The sequence below is a fragment of the Jaculus jaculus genome, chromosome 21 (genome assembly GCF_020740685.1).
Source record: "Jaculus jaculus isolate mJacJac1 chromosome 21, mJacJac1.mat.Y.cur, whole genome shotgun sequence".
Lineage (NCBI taxonomy): Eukaryota > Metazoa > Chordata > Mammalia > Rodentia > Dipodidae > Jaculus > Jaculus jaculus.
In genome coordinates this window covers 7,147,818-7,171,285 of record NC_059122.1, presented here as the reverse complement: position 1 = coordinate 7,171,285, position 23,468 = coordinate 7,147,818, and the positions used below count along the sequence as shown (strand labels likewise).

Here is a 23,468-nt window from a genome sequence, read left to right as displayed (position 1 = left end):
GATGTTAGATACTTAGAGTTTGGCTGCATTTTCTTCCCTTAGTGATAACGGTTTCATGTCTTCACTTAATCCCATTGCTAAGAGCCTATCAGAGTATTAGGTATATTACACTGGGCGTGGTGGCGCACGCCTTTAATCCTGGCACTTAGGAGGCAGAGGTAGGAGGATCGCCGTGAGTTCGAGGCCGGCCTGAGACTACCTAGTTAATTCCAGGTCAGCCTGGACCAGAGTGAGACCTTACCTCGAAAAACAAAAACAAAAAAAGTTATATATTAGTACATAACTATATATTATATATATATTTGTTATACTATAAATTGGTGCTTGTGAAATGATTAGAATGTTAAGAATAATCAGTCATATAATTCCTACAATTTATTAATCTGTTTTGACTTTCTAATGTCTCTTATATTTACTCTTTAAAATATTGGTTGAAATAATTGGTTTGAATGTGTGTCAGTTTCACTAGTGTCCTTAGAAAGCATTGTTTCTTTTTTCTTTGTTTGTTTTGCTTTGCCTTTTCAAGGTAGGGCCTTGCTCTAGCCCAGGCTCTCCTGTAGTCTCTCAGGGTGGCCTCGAATTCACTGCAGTCCTCCTACCTCGCCTCTCGAGAGCTGGGATGAAAGTGTTTCATTATGTTTGGGAAACAGATACTTTGTGCCTTTCACTATAAAGACAGTTTCTAAGAAAGAAATTTACTGCGTGGCCTGCAGGCTCACTTTCTCCTCACCTCTGCTATCAGAGACTCGCTGTAGTTACTGAGGGCCAAGGAGACGTCTGCATGACCGAACATGAGCATGCCTAACTGTACTAGAAACTTCCACTTACTAAGGGTGAACTTGCACGTCAGTATACTCACATGTTCGGTCCATAGCTGGGATTAGTCCTTTTAAAATGTGTTTTCTTGTTCGCGCGCAGATCTTCAGGATGTGGAACAAAGAGCTGTACGTGCGGGAGCAGCAGGACGCGTATGAGTTCTTCACTAGCCTCGTTGACCAGATGGATGAGCATCTCAAGGTACCAGGAGCCTCACCACCCCTCACCCTCACCCTTACCGAAGTGCGATAGAAGAATTCCTTCCTTGCTTCTGGGTTTCAAAATAAAAACATACAGTGCTGGCAGATCAGGACCTGAGTTCAGATCCCCAGTCCCCACATCAAATGCCAGACATTGAGACATGTGCCTGTAATCCCATTGCTGAGGGGGGAGACACAGAATCCATAACAGTGGCCATTCATGTGTGGGTATTGAACGTAGCTGTAGTCTGGCTTTAGAGTCCTAGTGAACTGACGGCCCCTTTGTAGGCATTCTGGGGACTGGGAATTATTTGAACGAGGTACAGATCGTTGATGAGGAGTTCTGTATGATGGTATTGAGCCTCGGAGTTTTCTGTCTGTCCCAGCAAAACATGTACAAGTTCCTCAGTAGCATTGGCCTCTCCTCACTAAGCATGATTTATACATTTCAGTCCTTTAAAATAACTTACAAATACATGCCCTTGAGAAAAAAAATTAAAATTATCAGGAATCACTTCATATGTGCTATTTTTGGCACAAGAAGAGAGTTGAAATCACAACGTCTGTCTCTTTTGTCATTAGCTTTTACTGACTCTTCCTCCTCCTCTCTGACTCCTCATGACCGACTCTTCCTCCTCCTCTCTGACTCCTCATGAACGACTCTTCCTCCTCCTTTCTGTCTCCTCATGACCGACTCTTCCTCCTCCTCTCTGTCCCCTCATGAATGACTCTTCCTCCTCCTCTCTGACTCCTCATGACCGACTCTTCCTCCTCCTCTCTGTCTCCTCATGAATGACTCTTCCTCCTCCTCTCTGACTCCTCATGACCGACTCTTCCTCCTCCTCTCTGACTCCTCATGACCGACTCTTCCTCCTCCTCTCTGACTCCTCATGAATGACTCTTCCTCCTCCTCTCTGACTCCTCATGAATGACTCTTCCTCCTCCTCTCTGTCTCCTCATGACTGACTCTTCCTCCTCCTCTCTGTCTCCTCATGACCGACTCTTCCTCCTCCTCTCTGACTCCTCATGACTGACTCTTCCTCCTCCTCTCTCTATCCTCATGAATGACTCCTCCTCCTCCTCTCTGTCTCCTCATGACTGACTCTTCCTCCTCCTCTCTGACTCCTCATGAACAACTTGTCCTCCTCCTCTCTGTCTCCTCATGAATGACTCCTCCTCCTCCTTTCTGACTCCTCATGACTGACTCTTCCTCCTCCTCTCTGTCTCCTCATGAATGACTCTTCCTCTTCCTCTCTGACTCCTCATGACCGACTCTTCCTCCTCCTCTCTGTCTCCTCATGAACGACTCTTCCTCCTCTTCTCTGACTCCTCATGACCGACTCTTCCTCCTCCTCTCTGTCTCCTCATGACCAACTCTTCCTCCTCCTCTGTCTCCTCATGACCGACTCTTTCTCCTCCTCTCTGTCTCCTCATGAATGACTCTTCCTCCTCCTCTCTGACTCCTCATGACCGACTCTTCCTCCTCCTCTCTGTCTCCTCATGACCGACTCTTCCTCCTCCTCTCTGACTCCTCATGCCCGACTCTTCCTCTTCCTCTCTGACTCCTCTTTAATGACTCCTCCTCCTCCTCTCTGACTCCTCATGACCGACTCTTCCTCCTCCTCTCTGACTCCTCATGACCGACTCTTCCTCCTCCTCTCTGTCTCCTCATGACCGACTCTTCCTCCTCCTCTCTGACTCCTCGTGAATGACTCTTCCTCCTCCTCTCTGACTCCTCATGAACGACTCTTCCTCCTCCTCTCTGTCTCCTCTTGAATGACCCTTCCTCCTCCTCTCTGACTCCTCATGAATGACTCTTCCTCCTCCTCTCTGTCTCCTCATTATTGACTCTTCCTCCTCCTCTCTGACTCCTCATGAACGACTCTTCCTCCTCCTCTCTGACTCCTCATGAACAACTTGTCTTCCTCCTCTCTGTCTCCTCATGAATGACTCCTCCTCCTCCTCTCTGACTCCTCATGAATGACTCTTCCTCCTCCTCTCTGTCTCCTCATTATTGACTCTTCCTCCTCCTCTCTGACTCCTCATGAACGACTCTTCCTCCTCCTCTCTGACTCCTCATGAACAACTTGTCCTCCTCCTCTCTGTCTCCTCATGAATGACTCCTCCTCCTCCTCTCTGACTCCTCATGAACGACTCTTCCTCCTCCTCTCTGACTCCTCATGAACAACTTGTCCTCCTCCTCTCTGTCTCCTCATGAATGACTCCTCCTCCTCCTCTCTGACTCCTCATGAACGACTTGTCCTCCTCCTCTCTGACTTCTCATGACTGGTGATCCTTCTCTCCTCCTCTTCTGATTTTTGTTTTACCCTGACTTTGGGTCTAATAGTGAGTTATTAGCCTTCCATTAGCTACTAGCTGAAAATACCAAAGTCACTCCTTGTATTTTAGTGATGAAATTAAAATTCGTGTTTTAGATTCTAAATAAAATTCCATATGAACCAAATTTTAAGATCTAAGGGCATCAAAACTTTTTTTATCCAACAGAAAATGGGGAGAGACCAAATTTTTAAGAATACTTTCCAGGGCATCTATTCTGATCAGAAGATCTGTAAAGACTGTCCTCACAGGTTAGTGAAGTTGTCACTGGCATGTAAATAATGATCATTAGTCCTGGGATGCACCCCAGTGTTAGTGCTCTGGTCCAGCTGTGCGAATCCCTAGATTTGATCCCCAGCACCACAGGGGGAATAAGACTTTTAAATGATACTTCAGTATGTTATAAGTATTTCAGTTGTTGAATGATTTACAAATACTTTTCTCAAAGGACTATAATTTGTCAGTGAATGAAATTGCTTTGGTTTCCATTTCTATAGTTGTGTGCGTGTGTACACTCACGTCCCTAAAGTATTAGTTGAAATTCACAATTTTAAGGAACTCTACAATGTCACAACTTGGATTTTTATGCATCAGTGTCATCTTAAAATGTCAAAGCTTGTGTAGACTGCACTGGTGGTGAATGTAGTTCTGTGGTCAAGCCCATATTTGGATGATTTCTGTGTTCATGGCTGTTCTATTGTTTCCCAAGCAGATATGAACGTGAGGAAGCTTTCATGGCTCTCAACCTGGGAGTCACTTCTTGTCAAAGCTTGGAAATTTCTTTGGACCAGTTTGTTAGAGGAGAAGTTCTGGAAGGAAGCAATGCATACTACTGTGAAAAGTGTAAAGAAAAGGTATTAATTAGGTTTCCCCTTTCCAGTTACATTGATGTATAACTTGTATATGTTCATGTCAGATCCTTATCAAGATCAAGCTTTGCATGCTGCTTCCCTTAGGTTGCATTTTTTTTCTTTTACACAGACATAAAAAACCTTTATACTTGTTTCCTCGTTTTCTCCATGGAGTAACTGGTTTTTACTTTTCCTTAGAGAATAACAGTGAAAAGAACCTGTATCAAGTCTTTACCTAGTGTCTTGGTAATTCACCTCATGAGGTTTGGATTTGACTGGGAGAGTGGACGCTCCATCAAATATGATGAACAAATAAGGGTAACGTTTCCTTCCTGAAGCTTCTCACAACTGTGGCCTTACGTCCCCTTTGCTTTTCCCTTCTGCCTCCACATCCCACCTGTCCTCTCAGTGTCGGGCTTCAGCTCCAGCATGAAATCTGCAGCCCTCATCTTGAGAAGGGTCCACCAAGTAAGGTGGGCAGATCTGCGGGGGCGACCCTCCGTCTGGAGGGTGTCCTCGCTGTGTCTGCAGCACTCAGACCGGGAGCGACTCCCCGTCCTGGACCCCAGCCGTCCCTTCGTGCTGCCGTGCTCGTGTGTGTGGGGGGGGTCAGGCCTCACTGGGCTCGGGGCACAGCTTTGGCCACGGCACTGAGGTGCTCCTGGGCCTTCCTGCAGTTCCCCTGGGTGCCGCTAGAGGCGGTCGTGAGCCGCCGCACTCAGGTGCTCGTGGGCCTTCCTGCAGTTCCCCTGGGTGCCGGTAGAGGCGGTCGTGAGCCGCCCGCACTCAGGTGCTCCCGGGCCTTCCTGCAGTTCCCCTGGGTGCCGCTAGAGGCGGTCGTGAGCCGCCGCACTCAGGTGCTCGTGGGCCATCCTGCAGTTCCCCTGGGTGCCGCTAGAGGCGGTCGTGAGCCGCCCGCACTCAGGTGCTCCTGGGCCTTCCTGCAGTTCCCCTGGGTGCCGCTAGAGGCGGTCGTGAGCCGCCCGCACTCAGGTGCTCCTGGGCCTTCCTGCAGTTCCCCTGGGTGCCGCTAGAGGCGGTCGTGAGCCGCCCGCACTCAGGTGCTCCTGGGCCTTCCTGCAGTTCCCCTGGGTGCTGAACATGGAGCCGTACACAGTCTCGGGAATGGCTCGCCAGGACTCGTCGTCCGAAGTTGGGGAAAATGGGAGAAGTATGGATCAAGGCAGCGGAGGATCCCCGCGGAAGAAAGTCGCCCTCACGGAGAACTATGAGCTTGTTGGTGTCATTGTGCACAGCGGGCAGGCGCACGCGGGCCACTACTACTCCTTCGTCAAGGACAGGCGGTAAGGGTCCCTGCCCGCCGCCTCCTCGCCCTGCGGCCTCTTGTCTGTGCTCCTTACCTGTGCTCCCCGTGCGTTACGTTGGCAAAGGCGCTCACAGCCGCCCAGGCAGCCCTGCCCTCAGTCCTGAAAAGTTGTTTTACAAACTGAAATTGCTATTGCTACATTTTCATTCTTTTTCTACGTTGTCCAACGTTATCAGCTGTTTCGTCTGTGAGTGGTATACAGGTAACTGTGAGTAATACGCATGTAAGTGCAGGGCATGGGCGTGCCTGTTTTCTAAGTTACGCCGTTTGTCTGATCTCTGGGCCCTAGGGGCTGTGGAAAAGGAAAGTGGTATAAGTTTAATGACACCGTTGTGGAAGAGTTTGACCTAAGTGATGAAACCCTGGACTACGAGTGCTTTGGAGGAGAGTACAGACCAAAAGTCTACGATCAAAGTAAGTACTCACACGGGAACGTATGATATTTAATTAGCGCATCATAATGGTCTCATGATGATATGTTCATGTATGTATGTCGTGTACTTTGGGCATATTCACCCCATATCACCCTCTTGTCCCAGCTCCCATTGATGCCGTTCTGTTCCCAACTGGTCATCCTCCGGCCTCTTTGTCTTTGTTGGTGACCAAATGAGTTTAACGAGGGTTGTCACACGAGCATGGCGGCAGGGCGGTGGCCGTGTGTCATTAACGAGCCTGTCTCGGCCGTCCTCCCTCCCCTGCAGACGCCAACTGCCGGCAGGTCCCTGGGGAGGGCAGGGCCATGCACCCCTGCACCTTAGCAGTAGCTAACGGCCTGTGAACCCCGGAGAGGCATGGGGGCTCAGAGCCCCTCTTCCCTCCATGACAAGATGTTGACTGACTGATGGGCTGGGTCTCAAGCCCGTCTCAGGCGTGCGGAGCTGCAGTGTTGAGGCACCCCCTGCTTCCTCAGCTGTCCCCTGCCTTTCTCCCCACCCTTCTTCCCGCACGCTCCCCGAGCCTTCGGGGGTGAGCTCTCCTTGGGGCTGAGCCACACTCAACAGTCTCTTGTTCTCAGCACTTTGACCCGTTACAGTCTCTGCAGTAACTGCTTCCCACTGCAGAAAGAAACTCCTCTGACTGAAACTGAGAGCATCCGAAGTATCTAGAAGGCACTTTGATGGGTATATGTCTGTTTAGCAAAACAACCGCAGTCGTTTCCCTCGTAGGGCCTATGACTGGCCTAACCATGAATTTTGGCCAAGTTTACAGTACCACGCATAAATGCCCTCCTGTGGAGTAGGTCTAAGATACATTCAGAAAGTGGTTGGCTACCCACATGTCGTACCAATGGGCACGTCTGGCCTGGCATGTCCATTGTGCAGCACACAGGGTCCACAGCTGAGTAAGACTGGCAGCAACAGCTCTTACCCAGCCACCTACGCCATGCGCGCGTCACCGGGAGGTGACTCAGCAGTCCTCCAGCTCAGCTCCCGCTGGAGTTCTCTAGTTCCCGCGGCCGTGTCCCTGTGTATGTGGTCCTCAGCCAAAGAGGCTCACCCGAGGCAACCCAGAGCGCTGGCAATGGCCTGTGTTGCTGGGGAGCCTCAGGATCTCCTTGGCCAACAGCTTGAAGGCAGGCGTGCCACCCCTGGCCCTGGGGCTTTCATTTAATAACCTCATGGCTTCTGAGAACAGTGTCATCCACTCATGCAGGGCAGACTCTGTTCTTTTCAAAATCGTAGTCTTCTGGCTGTGGAGGCACAACTCGTTGGCGGCCACACTGGGAATGTTCAGCCTGGTTAGGCAGCTATAAGAGGATGAAACAAACCACATCAAAAGAACACTGATAAAGAATTTCAACCTTAAAAATAGTTTCAATCCCAGCGCTCAGAGACACAGGTAGGAAGATCGTGATGAGTTCAAGGCCAGCCTGAGACTGCAAAGAGAATTTCAGACCACCCTGGGCTACAGTGAGACCCTATCTGAGAGAGGAAAAAAAAGGTTTCAGAAGAACTAGTTGTCCACTAAAAATGTTCATTACCCTTTCCAGTTAGCACGATAACTTCATAAATACTCCTACCACCTGTGCTTGTTGGGGCTGTTCTTATTATGTGTGGTAAGTCAGTTTTTCTTTCCAGATACCCACATCCCCAGGAGTAAAGGGGAGGGGGAGATTTGTGACAGAATGCAATCAGAATTTGACAGTAGTGCCACTCTGTTAGATTCAGTTCCATTGCCATCATGCATATAATGGTAGCCTGTAAGGTCTGACTGTAGTATGCGTTGCCAAGTGACCTAGATTTGCCCATCCTTACAAAATGGTGAGCTGAGGGCAACTACGATCCCACGCTATCCACAGTCCATGTTTTTGAATGTTGCCTTTTGGGGTTTAACTTTCTTGCCTTATTGGTTGATTTTGTTTTTGATTTTTGAAGTAGGGTCTTGCTCTGGCCCAGGCTGACCTGGAATTCACTATGGAGTCTCAGGGTGGCCTCGAACTCACGGCGATCCTCCTACCTCTGCCTCCCCAGTGCTGGGATTAAAGGCGTGCGCCACCACACCCGGCCTTTCTTACCTTAGTGCACCATCCCTCACTTCCTTCCCTCCCTGCCGTCCGTCTCGCAAGTGGTCTAGTCCAAGAGCTGGAGAACCTTGACTTCCATTGCACGCGGTGCCTCAGCGGACCGCACTCCGCTCACACTGTGCGTGGAACACATTAGTGACACTTAACGCCGGCCCCTTGCCTCTGCTGTGTCGATAAGAAGCCCTTCGCTTACAAAGCCTGCCTGCTTAATGTCGCCAAACAGCAAACCCGTACCCTGACGTGCGTCGAAGGTACTGGAACGCCTACATGCTGTTCTACCAGAGGGCGTCGGACCAGAGCTCGCCCGTGCTGCCGAAGAAAAGCCGAGTGGGCGTCGTGAGGCAGGAGGACCTCTCCCTGTGAGTCGCCCGCCCGGCCGCCTGCGCGCCACAGAAAGTCTGAGGAGAACTTAACTCTGTCTGTGACCGCTTCCTGTGCCTTTTCTTCCTGGCAGAAAGTTATTTTCTGTTTAGAAACATGCATATAACTTACGTCATTCCAGAATTGAGGGGTTTTTTTTTGTGTTTCAATCTACAGTTGGGATTTTAAAGGGAGGAGGGAGCAGCATTTATTCATTGGCTACTTTAGTTGGGGGGGGGTATGCCAAGGGTCTCTACCCACCGCTGACGAACCCCAGACTCACGCACCTTGTGCATCCAGCTTACGTGAGTACTGGGAATCGAACCTGTTTCCCTAGGCTTCACAGGCAAGCACGTTAACCACAGAGCCATCGCCTCAGCCCCTTTTTTTATTTATTGAGTGCAACGTTTCTGTTGCAACACAGTCAGAATTTTTTTCTTAAGTCTTTCTGTCAGTGAAGTCAGTGGATTTTCCTTGAATCTGCTGTATCAGGAAAGCGTGCCGTTCGTATCTAAGTGGAGTGTCCTCCCGGGTGTGACCCTGGCAAGTGTAGTAACTGCTGAGAGAAAAGCCACTCTGTCCCCAACCGTTTTCTGATTCTGCCTCAGGTCAGCTCCATCTTCACCAGAGATTTCGCCCCAATCGTCTCCTCGGCCCCATAGGCCAAACAATGATCGACTCTCCATTCTAACCAAGCTAGTTAAAAAGGGGGAGAAGAAAGGGCTATTTGTGGAGAAAATGCCAGCTCGAATATACCAGGTAAAAACGAGTGAACTATTCTAAGGGAGAAAATTAGGGTCAATGTCAGAGTCCAGAGTGCAAATCCTGCGCCGCCTTGGCTCCTCGCCTCGTTTGTGCCAGCTGACCTCTTACCCTGCGCAGAGGCGGCGGCGCCAGCGCCACGGCGGTGAGCCAGGCCTGACGCGCACCATCCCCAAGTGGAGGCTCCCTGCTGAGGTAGCTTCTTATCAGGGAAAGCCTTCAGTCAAGACGAGCATCCCAGGGGTGACCACTCTTGGTTAAGTGCTTTCTGTGTGCTATAGACTTCAGACCAGTGTCTTAATTCGTCCCAATACGTAAATAAAAGCTTACAGAGGTTTTGCACCCATTTTCAGATGGGAAAAATAGGCTCAGTAAAAGAGAAGCAGTCTAGTCTGCCGTTGACGCAGAACAAGAATTTGAACTCAGAACTGCTCCGTCCAGCTCTTAAACATTAAACAGCCAAAAGCTAAAGAGCCTAAACGCGAGGATTCTTTCCTGACGAGAAAGGGAGCTGAGCCAGGTGTGTGAGACAGGGAGCCGCGGAGTAGCTGGAAAGCTGTCCCTCCTCCCTAGATAGCAGCTTAGACTTCCCGTGACCCTTGCATAGGGGTTTTCTGACCCTGAAAGAGGTTGATGGGTATGAATGGTAGCTCACTCTCCCACAGTATCTTACGCTCCAAAGGAAGATTGTCACTCTTTTTCAAAATTCAAAGCCTGAGAGAAGATAAGTGCAAATTACTCATTTTTTTTTTACAGATCCTTCTCAAACATTTTACTAGAAATGACATGCATGTATTTATTATTTTTACGTTGTTTGCTACAGTTGGTACTAATTTTGTTTTGTAGATGGTAAGAGATGAAAACTTAAAGTTCATGAAGAACAGGGATGTGTACAGCAGTGACTATTTCAGCTTTGTGCTGTCCCTGGCGTCGCTGAACGCTGTAAGTACTGAGCGCACTGTCACCACGGACGTCCCGTTAGCACGCAGAGCGCCACTCACTCTGGTGCTGCGATGCAGAATAATTAATGTGGATTATGAGTGTGTCTAGGTTTCCACATACTGGATTTTTAAGAAATGATAATTTAGAGAGAGTCAGAGTCAGAGGGAGAGAATGGGCACACCAGGGCCTCCTGACACTACAAACTCCAGACGCATGCACCACTTTGTGCATCTGGCCTTAGTAGGTCCTGGGAACTCACGCCGGGGCCATCGGGCTTTGCATGCCGCTGCCTTTAGCCCCCGAGCCATCTCTCCAGACCCTGGATTTTCAAAGTGCCCTTGTTTAGATTTGTGACAAGCCCGAATAGCTATGAGGTCACATAACTGTGAGGTCATAGCAACATATATTGGACTTTGTAGAGATTCGTTTTCCTGATGTGTGATTGCATGTTGCCATGCTGGGTGAGCTTTCTAGTCCTTCCCTTCCTTTTTTTTAAAATTTTTATTTATTTATTTGAGAGCGACAGACACAGAGAGAAAGACAGATAGAGGGAGAGAGAGAGAGAATGGGCGCGCCAGGGCTTCCAGCCTCTGCAAACGAACTCCAGACGCGTGCGCCCCCTTGTGCATCTGGCTAACGTGGGACCTGGGGAACTGAGCCTCGAACTGGGGTCCTTAGACTTCACAGACAAGCGCTTAACCGCTAAGCCATCCCTCCAGCCCGTTCCCTTCCTTTAATACCATAGTTACAGCTTTTCCAAAGGGGAAGAATAGTCCTCATCTCTGTGCTCGTCAGAGCTCTGTTTCGAGAAGATTTCATTGAAAAGTGAAGAGTATGTCTTTTAAAATTTTTAAATGAAATATTTCCTAGAATGATTTTCTTTTTGCTTTGTCTTTGCTGTGTGTTTTTTGAGACAGGGTCTTGTGTATCCCAGGCTGACTCTGAGCTCACCGTGTAGCCCACGATGACCTTGAGCTACTGGTCCTAAGTGCCAGGATCAGGTCTCGCCTGTTCACTCCTGTGTGTTGTTGCTCCTCCCATTGTCATAAGTAATCACTGTAAGGTGTCTGTGGGGAAAAACAAAATCCTTCTTTTCCTTCTTCTGTTAGACGAAATTAAAGCATCCATACTATCCTTGCATGGCCAAGGTCAGCTTGCAGCTTGCCGTTCAGTTCCTTTTCCAAACATACCTACGGACAAAGAAAAAACTCAGGTAAGAGTGGTATGATTGCATAATCTTGATAAAAGTTACTGGTTAAGGGCCTGGAGAGATGGCTTAGCTGTTGAGGCACTTGCCTGTGAAGGCTAAGGATCCAGGACCCCACGTAAGCCAGATGCACAAGGTGGTACATGCATCCAGAGTTCCTTTGCACTGGCTAGAGGCCCTGGTGCACCCATTCTCTCTCTCTCTCTCTCTCTCTTTCTCTCTCTGCTTCTCTCTCTCAAATTAATTAATTAATTAAAATTTAAAAGTCACTGGTTAATTCATTAAATAAACTTACAAATTTAGCTTTTCAAACTGTTGGGGTAGTGAGTACCAGATATACTCAGGGTCCTAAGACATAAGTTCTGTCTTTAAGAAAGGTTTAGTGAGAAGGATAAATAAAGCAACAAAAAAGAAAACAGAAAAGATGCGTGGCATAAATTTGGTCATCTTGGGGAGTTGGGCAAAGCCACACCTGGATATGGAGAGTAAGGCAGGCTTTTAAAGGGCGGATGTCTTCAGAGCGTTTTGCCAGGCAGGGAGACTCTTGATCACAGACGGGACTTGTGGAAGGCGCCTGTGCGTAACTAGTTAGCCTTGCTGCCCTGGTGCTCGTGAGCGCTGACTGGGCGCAGTTTGGAGCTCGTCGAGTGCCCAAGTGCCCGAGCGGAAAGTTGGCTGGGCTTTGCCCACGAGGAAACCGTGGAGCACTTTGGAACCAGGACGTGTAGAGATGGCCACTGCTCTGTCCACGAGGAAACCGTGGAGCACTTTGAAACCAGGACGTGTAGAGATGGCCACTGCTCTGTCCACGAGGAAACCGTGGAGCACTTTGGAACCAGGACGTGTAGAGATGGCCACTGCTCTGTCCACGAGGAAACCGTGGAGCACTTTGGAACCAGGACGTGTAGAGATGGCCACTGCTCTGTCCACGAGGAAACCGTGGAGCACTTTGGAACCAGGGCGTGTAGAGATGGCCACTGCTCTGTCCACGAGGAAACCATGGAGCGCTTTGGAACCAGGACGTGTAGAGATGGTCTGCGTCCAGTTCTGCTAACAAGTTCTCCGAACGTAAGAGTGAAGACTGAGAGCTGAGCCGTGATCCACAGGAGACACCTGGGAACGGGAGGCGAGTTGACGAAGCAGTTAAAGGCATCCACGGAGTTGCGAACCTTTTCCCTAACCAGCGAGGCAGCTTCCCGCGCCGGTGCTCAGGGAACAGTTTTGCAATCAAACTCTTTTTAAAAATATATTTTTTTGTTGAGAAAGAGGCAAAGAGAGCGCGCCAGGGCCCCCAGCCACTGCAAACGAACTCCAGGCGCATGCGCCACCTTGTGCATCTGGCGAAAGTGGACCCTGGGGAATTGAGCCTCGAACCAGGGTCCTTAGGCTTCACAGGCAAACGCTTAACCACCAAGCCATGTCTCCAGCCCTGCAATCAAATTCTCTGAGAAGAAAGTAAATCTAATGACAGGCTCGTTCGTACGTGTTATAACTGTACATGCACTAGTGGCCTCGGTATTACATGATTACTGAAGAGAATGTGTTCTTTCATGTCTGCATAGGGCTAGTTTGGGAAAGAAAGCTGGTTACTTTTTGTGAAATTCATTCATTGTACACACTATTTCCACCTAGTTTACATTTACTACTCTAGGGGTGCTGGGAACTCAAGGGGGCAGCGTGAGGTCATGGGTAATAAACTCACCTTTTTTGTCTAATGTTTTATTTCATGGAGCAGGATATTCACGGTCATAGCAGTAAGTTTTTTTTTTTAAATGGACTATTCTGAAAGTGGCCCTTTGGAGTGCAAATTAGTTGTGCTAAACAAAACGCTGTAAGTCTGGCTGTATTTCTACTTAAAGTTGATTGGGGACAAAAATCAGGTGTAAGAGCTCCTATGTCTCAGGAAGGGAGGAAAAGTCTCAGCACAAGTAATGCCATGAGAAGTAACTGTGTGGTGCGTCAAGCCAGCTCAGTGGGTGGTCACTGAATACTTCACTTGCCCCACTGTCCTGTCCAGAATGGGAGGGGTGGCTGACAGGCACTCTCCAGAGCGGTGCTCTCTGGGGTCTGACGCTGCTCTCTGCTTTCTTTAAGAGTCGATACGGAAGAGTGGATTGCTACCATCGAAGCGTTACTTTCCAAAAGTTTTGATGCTTGCCAGTGGCTGGTTGAGTACTTCATTGGTTCTGAAGGACGAGAATTGATAAAGTAAGTGTCCAGGTCTCTTAATTAGAAGAAGCGTGTGTGTCTCATCACCTGGAAGCAAAGCTTCTCAACACTTTATTTTTTTTATCTCGAAATCATTTTTCAGAATGGAGTTCATTTTAAGCTTTGCACTGGCAAGGGTTCACTGAGTTCAGGGGGAGTGCATGAGGCAAGAATAGCGGTTCAGGAAAGGACCCACTGGGTGCTCGGGCATGCGGGCCCTGAGCTCCAGTGGCTCAGGAGAGGCGGGCGGGTGTCCTCGTGCGGTCGCGACCTGGCAGCGAGTAAGTAGGAAAACCCAACGCACTTGTGCAGCTCAGCCAGATGCTCAAAGGGGCCTGCGGCACTACGTCTGTTTATGTACGAAATCTACAAAGCCATCTGCCTGCTGAAAACCCAAGACGCTTTCGCTGTCCTTAATGTTTACACCTGTAACACCGAGGCACCGTGTCCCTGGGAAGCTGAGCGTTTGAAGTGTCAGGAGAGGTCGTCCCGCGTCCTTCGCCCCCGTGGGGTCTTTCCTCCCTCCGACTCAGACGTCTCGCGTGAGCAAACCTCGCTCCTGGCTCATGGCCTCATCCGGATGGTCCTCAGAAGTGGGGTCATCAATGAGCTCTCGCCGCGTGTGCCCCGCACAGCTGCCGGGCAGAGTCCGCTCCCCACCCCACCCCCTGCCCCGCGTCTTGTGACAGACACATCCTGTCCTCCCAGAGTGAGGCCCCACGTGTGTAGCCTTTTTGAGGAGCTTGTCCCTTGAATTACCCTGCTTCCGTGCATGTGGTGTGCTGCAGAGTCCCGAGGGGAGTGGCGGGCGTCCTATTCTGTCACTCACCCACGTGTTTCCCTTGCGATGGGGTCTCTCCCTGACCAGAGAGCCCCTCCCCTGCCGGGCCCTGCTGCTTACTTGGCTGCCAGGGAACAGAGCTCAGAGCCAGTCAGGCCCCGTGTTTGTCCGGCAACCCTCTTACCTGCTGAGCCATCCGCGCAGTCCCTCAGTTAACAACAGTTGTTCCTTCATCTTCACCTGCCAGGCTTTCCCGATGGTAACTTCCATCAGCATACACATGCTGTGCTCTTTCTTACCTTAAAACAGACTCATAGAGGGGAATTCAGAAATGCAAGTCCTTTCTGGTGACGAGTGAGAAGTCTGATGAAATAGTGTGAATGTGCGTGCATGCACCTTGCCGGGGACAAAACCCAGGGCCTTGCACGTGTAGGAAGGCCCCTACCACCGAGCCCCATCACGTCCCACCTCTGAGCAGCCTCCAAACCTCCCCTCCACCTTCCTCTCATCCCCAGATGCCCACTTGCCTGCTTGAGCTTTCCATTTCTTTTTTCTGTGAAAAAGAAAGTGTGCTGTTGAAGCTAGTTAAATCACATCGTTTCCTTCCTAGAAGTTCCCTAGGAGAGCCCGCAGCGCTGCAGTAGAACAGAGTCCCGGCCTGACCCTGCCTCCGTCCTCCTAGGCTGGCCTTGTTTCTCTTCCTTCCCGCCTACCGCCTCGGCGTCGGGAACATGCCCAGCTCTCCTAACCTGCCTGAGGCCCCCGGGCCTGGCCCTCCTCTGTGGGAAGCCTCATGCCTCCAGCTCCCTCAGATGTCAGTTGAGTCCTCCCTTCTCAGAAAGGCCATTACCTCTCCCCGCTCTTGAGCCGATGAGCCCTGTGGTGGCGTGCTCCACGGCTTAGCTGGCCTGCCGCTGTGGGGACCTCAGGTCGTGGAGGTCTGCTCGGCCCCTGCTGCACACAGAGGGTCGGCGCAGCGTGCACACGTGCATGCAGAGGTGCGGGCACTCGTGACGAGCGAGGTAACAGCCTGACTTGAAATGCCCCGTGCCTGTCCTGCTGGCACTGGTCTAATTCAGTGCCAGGATGCCCTCCCAAAGATAGCCGAGTGCTGTGCCAGGCTGCTAGTCATAGGGGAGAAGCAGAGCAGAAACTTCACTCAGGCCTAGATGTCAAGGCAGTCGTGATTATCAGCTGTCTTCCTTCCATCCTAATTCTTAGGGTTTGGTTTGGTTTCTTCCTTTGAAATAGGCTCTCACTCTAGCCCAGGCCGACCTGGAATTCACTACATAGTCTCAGGCTGGCCTTGAACTCACAGCGATCCTCCTACCTCTGCCTCCCAAGCGCTGGGATTAAAGGCGTGCACTACCACACCCGGCTAATGCTTGGTATTCTTAATGAAAAATCTCGGTACATTACCAAAGCTTCTTTTTTAAGATCTAATCACTCATTAGTCTCAATTACTGTGACTTGATACTTTTGAAGAATTAATGATCTTCTGTTCTACTTACTTGAGAGCCTTTAAGATATTTTACATTGCTGTCGGTCCAGCAATATAAACATATAAACTGTACATGTTGAGTAGCCCTTATCCAAAATTCTTGGGGTCATAGTTTTTTGGAAATCTTTGCATTTTGGAATATTTTCATACTTACCGAGGTGTCTTGGGGACGGGGTGCAAGTGCAGCATGAATTCGCTTGTGCTTTATGAGCCTGTTTTATGCAGACTCCGAAGGTGCTGTGTCCAGTTTTGTGCACCGGTCACTAGTTTCCACTAGTGATACCGTGCAGGTGGTCAGAAGGTCTCAGATTTTACACTGACTTGGACTAGGTACGGTCAGCCCGAACTATATCCGTGTGAAAATAATGTTGCCTTTAGATCAACACCTCAGACTAGTTCTTTTTTTAGGCAATTTTTAACTTACAGGTTTTTTTAATTAAAATAATAATAAATACTTTTATCAGTAGACCTGAACGTTTTAAACTACTAACATGAAGAACACATCCTTTAAGAGCTTTTTACTGTGGGCATTGTAAGCATACATAAAGGTAGACAAAATAATGAACTCTCTGGCGCATCCATTCCCTAGCTATGGTTATCAACACACTTTTACAAAGCCTTCTTGGACTATGTCAGCTCTCACAGCACACTCTCATGCACAGGCCTTTTCTCCTAGTCTGAAATAAATTTCAGACATACACTTCACTATAACTTTTCCCCGTTTTTTTTTTTTGTTGTTGTTGTTTTTTGTTTTTTTCTTTGAGGCAAACCCAACAGACTGGCCCCCCTTTATTTTTTAGTGCATGAGAGAGAGAATTGGTACACCAGGCCCTCAGCCACTGCAATCAAACTTCAGACACGTGTGTCATCTTGTGTGTCTGGCTTACGTGGGATCTGGAGAGTTGAATGAACATGAGTCCTTAGGCTTTGCAGGCAAGCACCTTAGCCACGAAGCCATCTGTCCAGCCCCCTAAGCATTTTTTAAATTTTTATTTTTAGAAAGAGCGAGAGACAGAACCAAGCACTTGTTCTTGTTTCATTTTTATTTTATTGAGACAGATTCTCAAATAACTAAGAAGGTCCTTGAATTCTTTTTTATAAATATTTATGTTATTTTATTATTTATTTGACATGGGTGCTCCTTTGAAAGCACTTAAAAAAGAAAAAACCTTTCTCAGGCCAAACAGAAGCATTAATTGCTTTAAATCTTTTCCCGTCCCAGTTATGTTTCCCCCGGGTATCTTAGAAACGTCGTCTCAGCACTCAGTCCGCACAGACGTGGCTCTACAAGTTTCGCACACGTTAGCGTTACACAGGGGTTCCTTTCCGCGGTGCCCACCTGCCTCGCCCCTTACTTCGGCGGAGGCTGGCCATGTGCCTGCTAGAACCCTCCCCGCCCGTGTGCTTCTGCTCTGTAGGTGCCTCTGATAGGGTGCAGCATGAGATGGGCAGCCCTCCCGGGGGAGGGTCCTTCCACGAGAATTTGTACCTGAGTATAGTCAAGCCACAGGGTGACTCTTACGGGAACGTAATGTTTGAAGCGGGTTTGAGTTGCCACTTACAACCTCGGTGGGTTTTGAGCAGAGCCTGTCCGTTTCCGCACAGCCTTCAGAGGTGCACAGGAGACGGCAGTGGGGTGACGGAGATCCTGGCTGCCTGTGGGAGAGCGCGGAAGCTCTCGGGGCGCCATACCGGCACCGCTGTGCTTTGTGGCTGTTCAGACAGCGGTTACGTAGAGCAGGCTAGGGTTACTCAGTACCGTCCTCTTTTTGCTCTTTTTTTAAGTCACATTTCTCTTTATTTTAGGATTTTCTTGTTGGAGTGCAGTGTGAGAGAAGTACGTGTTGCTGTCGCCACCATTCTGGAGAAGACCCTGGACAGTGCCTTGTTTTATCAAGACAAGGTCAGTCGTGGTTGTAAGATTTTACCAAATGTTCTCCAGCGAACATAGTGATATAGATATAGGATAGGAGGCTAGCACGTGCCACGCGGCACGCGCACCTGTGAGTGACCCCGTGACGCGTGCCAGGGCCGACATCTGTCCCTTCCTCCCCATCTCACAGACACCAGGGTAGGATGGGAGGCTAGCACGTGCCACGCGGCACACGTACCTGTGAGTGACCCGTGACGCGTGCCAGGACCGACATCTGTCCCTTCCTCCCCATCTCACAGACACCAGGGTAGGATTGGAGGCTAGCACGTGCCACGCGGCACACGTACCTGTGAGTGACCCCGTGACGCGTGCCAGGACAGACATCTGTCCCTTCCTCCCCATCTCACAGACACCAGGGTAGGTTTCAGAGTTCAGGTCTGCTTTGTCTGCTCACAGTTTTCTCTCCAGAACGCCACACTCTCCAGGAACTGGCTGTGAGATCACCTGGCCTGGGTCTGCTCAGAGCCCAGGTCTACTAGTCTAGACACTGGGAACCACCCGTGGCATTTCCTGCTTAAAACCTGTTTTCCTGTCCTAACAGTTTTTGGCAACCAAACTGCATCATGCCATTCATAATGTTGCACTGCCTTAATACTGTCTTGATAGTCTCCTTATTCCCTGTGCCGCTCTGTCCTCTGCAGCCCTTCCTCCTGTCCCTGTTTCCTACAGTACGTCTTCACAGTGCCACATGGTGTTTATTCCTGTCCTCACGCCCCAAAAGTTTTTAAGCATTAGGGAAATACATGGTACACATTATAAATCTGGATATCCAATCTGTTACTAAGTCTTAGCAAGCACAGCAATTATTTCCAAGTTGCTGTTTCAAACAGCTAACACTACATGGAAAACTTTGAAAAATATTTTGAGAGCAAATTGGCTGTTGCCAACATTGGCTTCAGGCAATGTGCCTCAGTGAAACCCAGATTCCAGAATTGCTGCTTCAGATTCAGGTGCCAGCTTTGCAAGCTTGAGTCTCTTAAAGAGGGTGTTTTTCCCAGTACAGGGTCTAGCACCAGGCCCTTGGCCCCTCAGCACTGTCCCAGGACACACTGTTAGACCAGAGAAGCTCAGGAGCTTGGTTCAGCCAGAAGGAACAGGAAGTCAAGTGCGCCCATTAGAAAGGCTGTCTCTGTTCCAGGAGTCTCTAGGAAGTTGACGTATACTGTGAGGCAGTCATTTAACCATTTGGCCATTCTTCAAAGAACACCTTGCCTGGACGCAGAATCTGTCAAGTCACGTTGAGAGCTGTTTAGGAGAGGCTGAAGACCACTGATGGGAGATTCCCATATTTTGTTGGGTGCCTCAAGAATGCCGTAACATTAAAAAAAAGAAGTAGTGAGAAAAAGAGTGGTTAATGCAGGACCGTCTCCTTCTGTTCCTTTGCTCCTATACCGGCTGACGGAAGGACAGGCAGAGTTGGTGTGGCCTTCCTAGCAATGGACGGGCCCGTGGCACCGCCAGCCTCCGAGGCCGGAGAGGGCAGGGAGCGGAGCGCTGTCGGCTCCCCACCGCTGCGTATTTAGTTCACTTTTCCCACTGCGGGGATGGAGCCTCTTTTTTTTTTTTTTTTGGTTTTCAAGGTCGGGCCTCACTCTGGTCCAGGCTGACCTGGAATTCACTCAGTCATCTCAGGCTGGCCTCGAACTTATGGCGACCCTCCTACCTCTGCCTCCCTAGTGCTGGGATTAAAGGTGTGCACCACCACGCCCGGCAGAGACTGTGCCTCTTGCCACCCACTTTGCCTCCTTGTAAAGTCCTTTGAACGTGACGTGCTGTGTGCGTGCTGACTGTATTTCCAACGGCGTGACGGGGCGGGTGGGGCTGTCACGAGGCTCGTGCCACCCTCGGAGGAGTGAGCGCAGACATGCTCAGGAGGAGACGCGTATCGAGAGTGTCCGAGAACAGTCCGGGCGGGAGGGAAGGCACAAGCCATGTCAACCAAAATGGTCTCTAAACAAGCGAAATGTTTTTCAAAGCTTTCCATGCGGCGTTCGCGGGCTTTCAAGTAAGTTCCTAGTTGAGCTGGTATTGCCGTTGTCACCCTGTGAGGCTGTGGCTCCCCACGCGCCCCACGGGCTTGCTTCCCGGCCCTCTGCCTGTGTCTGCGCTGACCCCGCCTGGGTGACTGGGGAGGAGCAGTCTAGCGCACGGGCTCGGCTCCGTCTCCTGAGCCGCCGCTCCTAAGACACGGGAAGGTTGACTCTCGGGACACAGTGACCGCTGGGCAGGGGCACTGAGCCTTGACTCTGGCGGTCGGAAGTAACAGCGGGCGCCGCGCTAGGCATGTTGCAGTGGCAGTCTTCTCTGGAAGGTGGCGCGCAGCTCTGTGCTCCAAAGCACAGACCCGTCCAAAAATGCGACTAGCCCCTTCGTCCCCCTGTGCCCATGGGGTGGCTTACCTCACGTGCCAAGTGTCTGTGGCCAGTAGCCTCTTCACGCAATCTCTTCTTTCCTCTAACCAGCTAAAAAGCCTTCACCAGTTACTGGAAGTACTGCTGGCTCTCTTGGATAAAGATGTCCCCGAAAATTGTAAAAACTGCGCTCAGTACTTTTTCCTGTTCAACACTTTTGTACAAAAGGTGAATGAATTTTTTTCTAATATTTTCTCGTAGTATAGAAGATTCATGATAGGAAGAAAAGTTTGGCTTCGTAGGGCAAGAGTAGTGCATCTGAGTATGTAATACAAAGAAATTTTAAATGAAGAAAACAATTGGACTCGTTATTATACATTCTCACATGATAAGATTTTATGAATGCTTCTTAAAAATATAAGTTTTTGCCAGATGTGGTGACGCAGGTCTTTAATCCCAGCACTGGGGAGGCAGAGGTAGGAGGATCGCCATGAGTTCAAGGCCACCCTGGGACTACATAGTAAATTCCAGGTTAGCCTAGCCTGAGCTAGTGAGACCCTACCTCCAAAAACCAAAAAGAAAATCTACATTTTTAAGAATTTAGATCAGATTACGCCAAGAATTCTGATACATGTAAATGTAGTTACTCTCTGATAACGGTGGAAGACAGCATCAGAATTAGTAGTTAACATGTTCAAAAAATCAAGTTAGATTTTAACAGGAACTTGATACAAACAAAGTTGCAGCATTTAAAAAATACTGACGTCATGAAACTTCTCACCGAGCTATGTTCTTAGAGCCCGGGTTCTTGTCCGGATGGGACTGTAACTTGCTGCTCTCACTGTCTTCCGCCAGCAAGGGATCAGGGCTGTGGACCTACTCCTGAGGCACTCGGCGCTTCGGCACATGGTCACCTTCCTCCTCGGGGCCAACCGGCAGAGCACTCAGGTGACGACTGCTTCCCTTCCCGGCTCTCCTTAGACGCCCCCGTGTTCTCCTTTGTGAGGCCCCGGGCACTGATACTGCGCAGGTGCTCACGTTCCCTGCAGGCCAGGAGTTACATAACCTGTTCGTGAAACTTAGTCTCATGATAACACGTACAAGGGACTGACTAGACATGTGCGTCAGTAGGAGGGGAAGTAGAGCCTAACTGAAAAAGAGAGGTGAGGTTCAAAAGACCAAGAACTTGGTGGCATCGGGGTCCTCCGCTTTCCTCTCTGAGGCCGTGAATAGTGTGAGGGTGGCTCGGGTTGTTTCAAGCGGAGTGCCGTTGTGGGCTCAGTGTGTTTAGCCAGAGGGAAGGATGGTGTCGTTCCCGGAACGCTGGTTTAAAACAGCTGAATCGCCCTCGTCCACACATGACTCTCCTGTTTGAAAGTCTGTATCCTGTGTTTCCCATCTATGGTTTACTGTTGCTGTTGAGATACTCTAAACACGTAAGGTGTTGGCATGGAGTAGAGGTAAGGAGGCTGTCTCCTCCTTGATGGCACCTTGGACCTCGCAGTTCAGGACAACAGGCAGCGTCGCCTCCATTCGGAGGCACGGGGATGGCACAGCCGTGCTGACTAGTTTGCAGAAGGTCACAGGGCTAATGTGCTGGTGGGACAAGAATGCCACCTGCGCCCAGCGAGGTCAGCCCCGAGCCTCGCCCTGCTCTGCCGTGCACCCCTGGCCAGAGGTCCTTGCTTCGTTGAGGACGGACCTGCTGCCCCGGCTCAACCCCCGCACCCCCCCCCCCCCGGCACGTCCTGACGACCAGGTGCCCACAGCATAGCCTGCTAGGGGTGTCGCGTGTGCTCGGTTTTCCAGCATCACAGGCACTCTGGTGACTGGTTTACACGCACGTGTGTTGCACAGACGGTCAGTGTTTTGCATTTGCAGAACACATTATTTCAGAAGCGCTTTCAGTCTTAGTATTGGACGTGGTCCTCGTAGTGAAAGCGGGACACTTCAGCATTCTTTGCACACGACGTGGGGCCAGACCCTGTCACCGAGAACTTGCCCTCGTAAGTGAGGGGCCGCAGCAGCGCCAGGCCTCCCCAGCCCCGGCCGCATGGCCTTCCCCGTCATTCTGAAGCTCTGGAAAATGACCTGGCACAGGCAGGCAGGACCTGAACTGCATCCAGGAGCGGGTTGGTTCTAGAACCTGAGTTAGTATGTCTGCAGGAGGGAAACCACCCCCCTTGAGATAGCTTAAGACTAGTGATTGTGTATACCTTGACCTCGTCTGTGAACGTTTAGAAATACCCATTAAATCACCAATTATCCGCTCATGTCCCCACCTAGAACACTAGCGTGTTTCACCTTCTCTGATGACAGATCCGCCGATGGAGTTCAGCGCAAGCTCGGGAATTTGGGAATCTCCATAACACTATTGCGTTGCTTGTCTTGCATTCGGATGTCTCTTCCCAGAGGAATGTCGGTGAGCCTCAGTTTATCTTTCATCAGTCAGAAACGCAAAGGGACGCTGGATTTACCTAGCATGTAAAGTTCTGATATTAGCAACTGAAAGAACAGTACTTGTTTCTCACTTGGCTATTTTATATTTGTGGCACTCTTAAAATTTCTCTTTTAATTAATGCTAAGCCCTACTTCGTTTTACTAATTTGTCATGAGAAGTTGAGTCAGTCATTAATTTGTGAGGTGGGGGGGGTGTGGGACGGAAAAGCTTGTTTCTTTCTAAACCTGCTCAGATTAAAAGGCCTTTGTCACCATCATGTGAAAAGCTGATGACGCGGGGACAATGGCCAAAGTGTGGGCTGTCATTTCCCAGCCCTATGAGTGTGAGCAAACCCCAGAACCGTGGGGCCTTTCACACAACAAAAATGCTAAAAACACGACTCTCAGGCACTGGGGAGATGGTTGGGTGGAGAAAGTGCCTGCCCCACAAGTGTGAGGACTTCAGTTCCACACTCAGCACCCAAGTCAGTGCCAGGCATGACACATGCACACCCGTAACCCCAGCCCTGGGAGACAGACAGCAAGATCCCTGGAACTGGCTGGCTGGCTATCCAGCCTGCTTGCTGAGCTCTGGATCAGTGAGGGACCTTGTCTCAAAAGGAGAGCCGGGCGTGGTGGCACACGCCTTTAATCCCAGCACTTAGGAGGCAGAGGTAGGAGGATCTCCGTGAGTTCGAGGCCACCCTGAGACTCCATAGTGAATTCCAGGTCAGCCTCGGCTAGAGTGAGACCTTACCTCGAAAAACCAGAAAAAAAGAGGTGACTGGAGTCCCTGAGGGTAATACCCACGGTTGTCCTCTGACCACACACACATAGCATTCGAGTGTACATACACACAACAAAAAAGTCACTTCCCAGGCGAAATAAGGACTAATTAGGTAAAATACCAATATAACAGAAGTTGAGGT

General features: G+C 49.9%; 1 protein-coding gene across 4 annotated transcripts in view; it reads left to right on the top strand.

Moving 5' to 3' along the window:
- The window catches only part of Usp24 (ubiquitin specific peptidase 24), a 143,938-nt gene that overhangs the window by 101,972 nt on the left and 18,498 nt on the right, over window positions 1–23,468 (top strand). For all 4 annotated transcript variants that reach the window (XM_045139213.1, XM_045139216.1, XM_045139215.1 and 1 more), the window contains 15 exons: window positions 919–1,017; window positions 3,522–3,604; window positions 4,066–4,207; window positions 4,403–4,522; window positions 5,288–5,508; window positions 5,821–5,945; window positions 8,279–8,414; window positions 9,024–9,174; window positions 10,024–10,119; window positions 11,229–11,332; window positions 13,421–13,534; window positions 17,623–17,719; window positions 20,212–20,328; window positions 20,956–21,048; window positions 22,420–22,522. In XM_045139213.1, coding sequence (XP_044995148.1) covers window positions 919–1,017; window positions 3,522–3,604; window positions 4,066–4,207; window positions 4,403–4,522; window positions 5,288–5,508; window positions 5,821–5,945; window positions 8,279–8,414; window positions 9,024–9,174; window positions 10,024–10,119; window positions 11,229–11,332; window positions 13,421–13,534; window positions 17,623–17,719; window positions 20,212–20,328; window positions 20,956–21,048; window positions 22,420–22,522 — 1,801 coding nt within the window. The remainder of the gene's footprint in view (window positions 1–918; window positions 1,018–3,521; window positions 3,605–4,065; window positions 4,208–4,402; window positions 4,523–5,287; window positions 5,509–5,820; window positions 5,946–8,278; window positions 8,415–9,023; window positions 9,175–10,023; window positions 10,120–11,228; window positions 11,333–13,420; window positions 13,535–17,622; window positions 17,720–20,211; window positions 20,329–20,955; window positions 21,049–22,419; window positions 22,523–23,468) is intronic.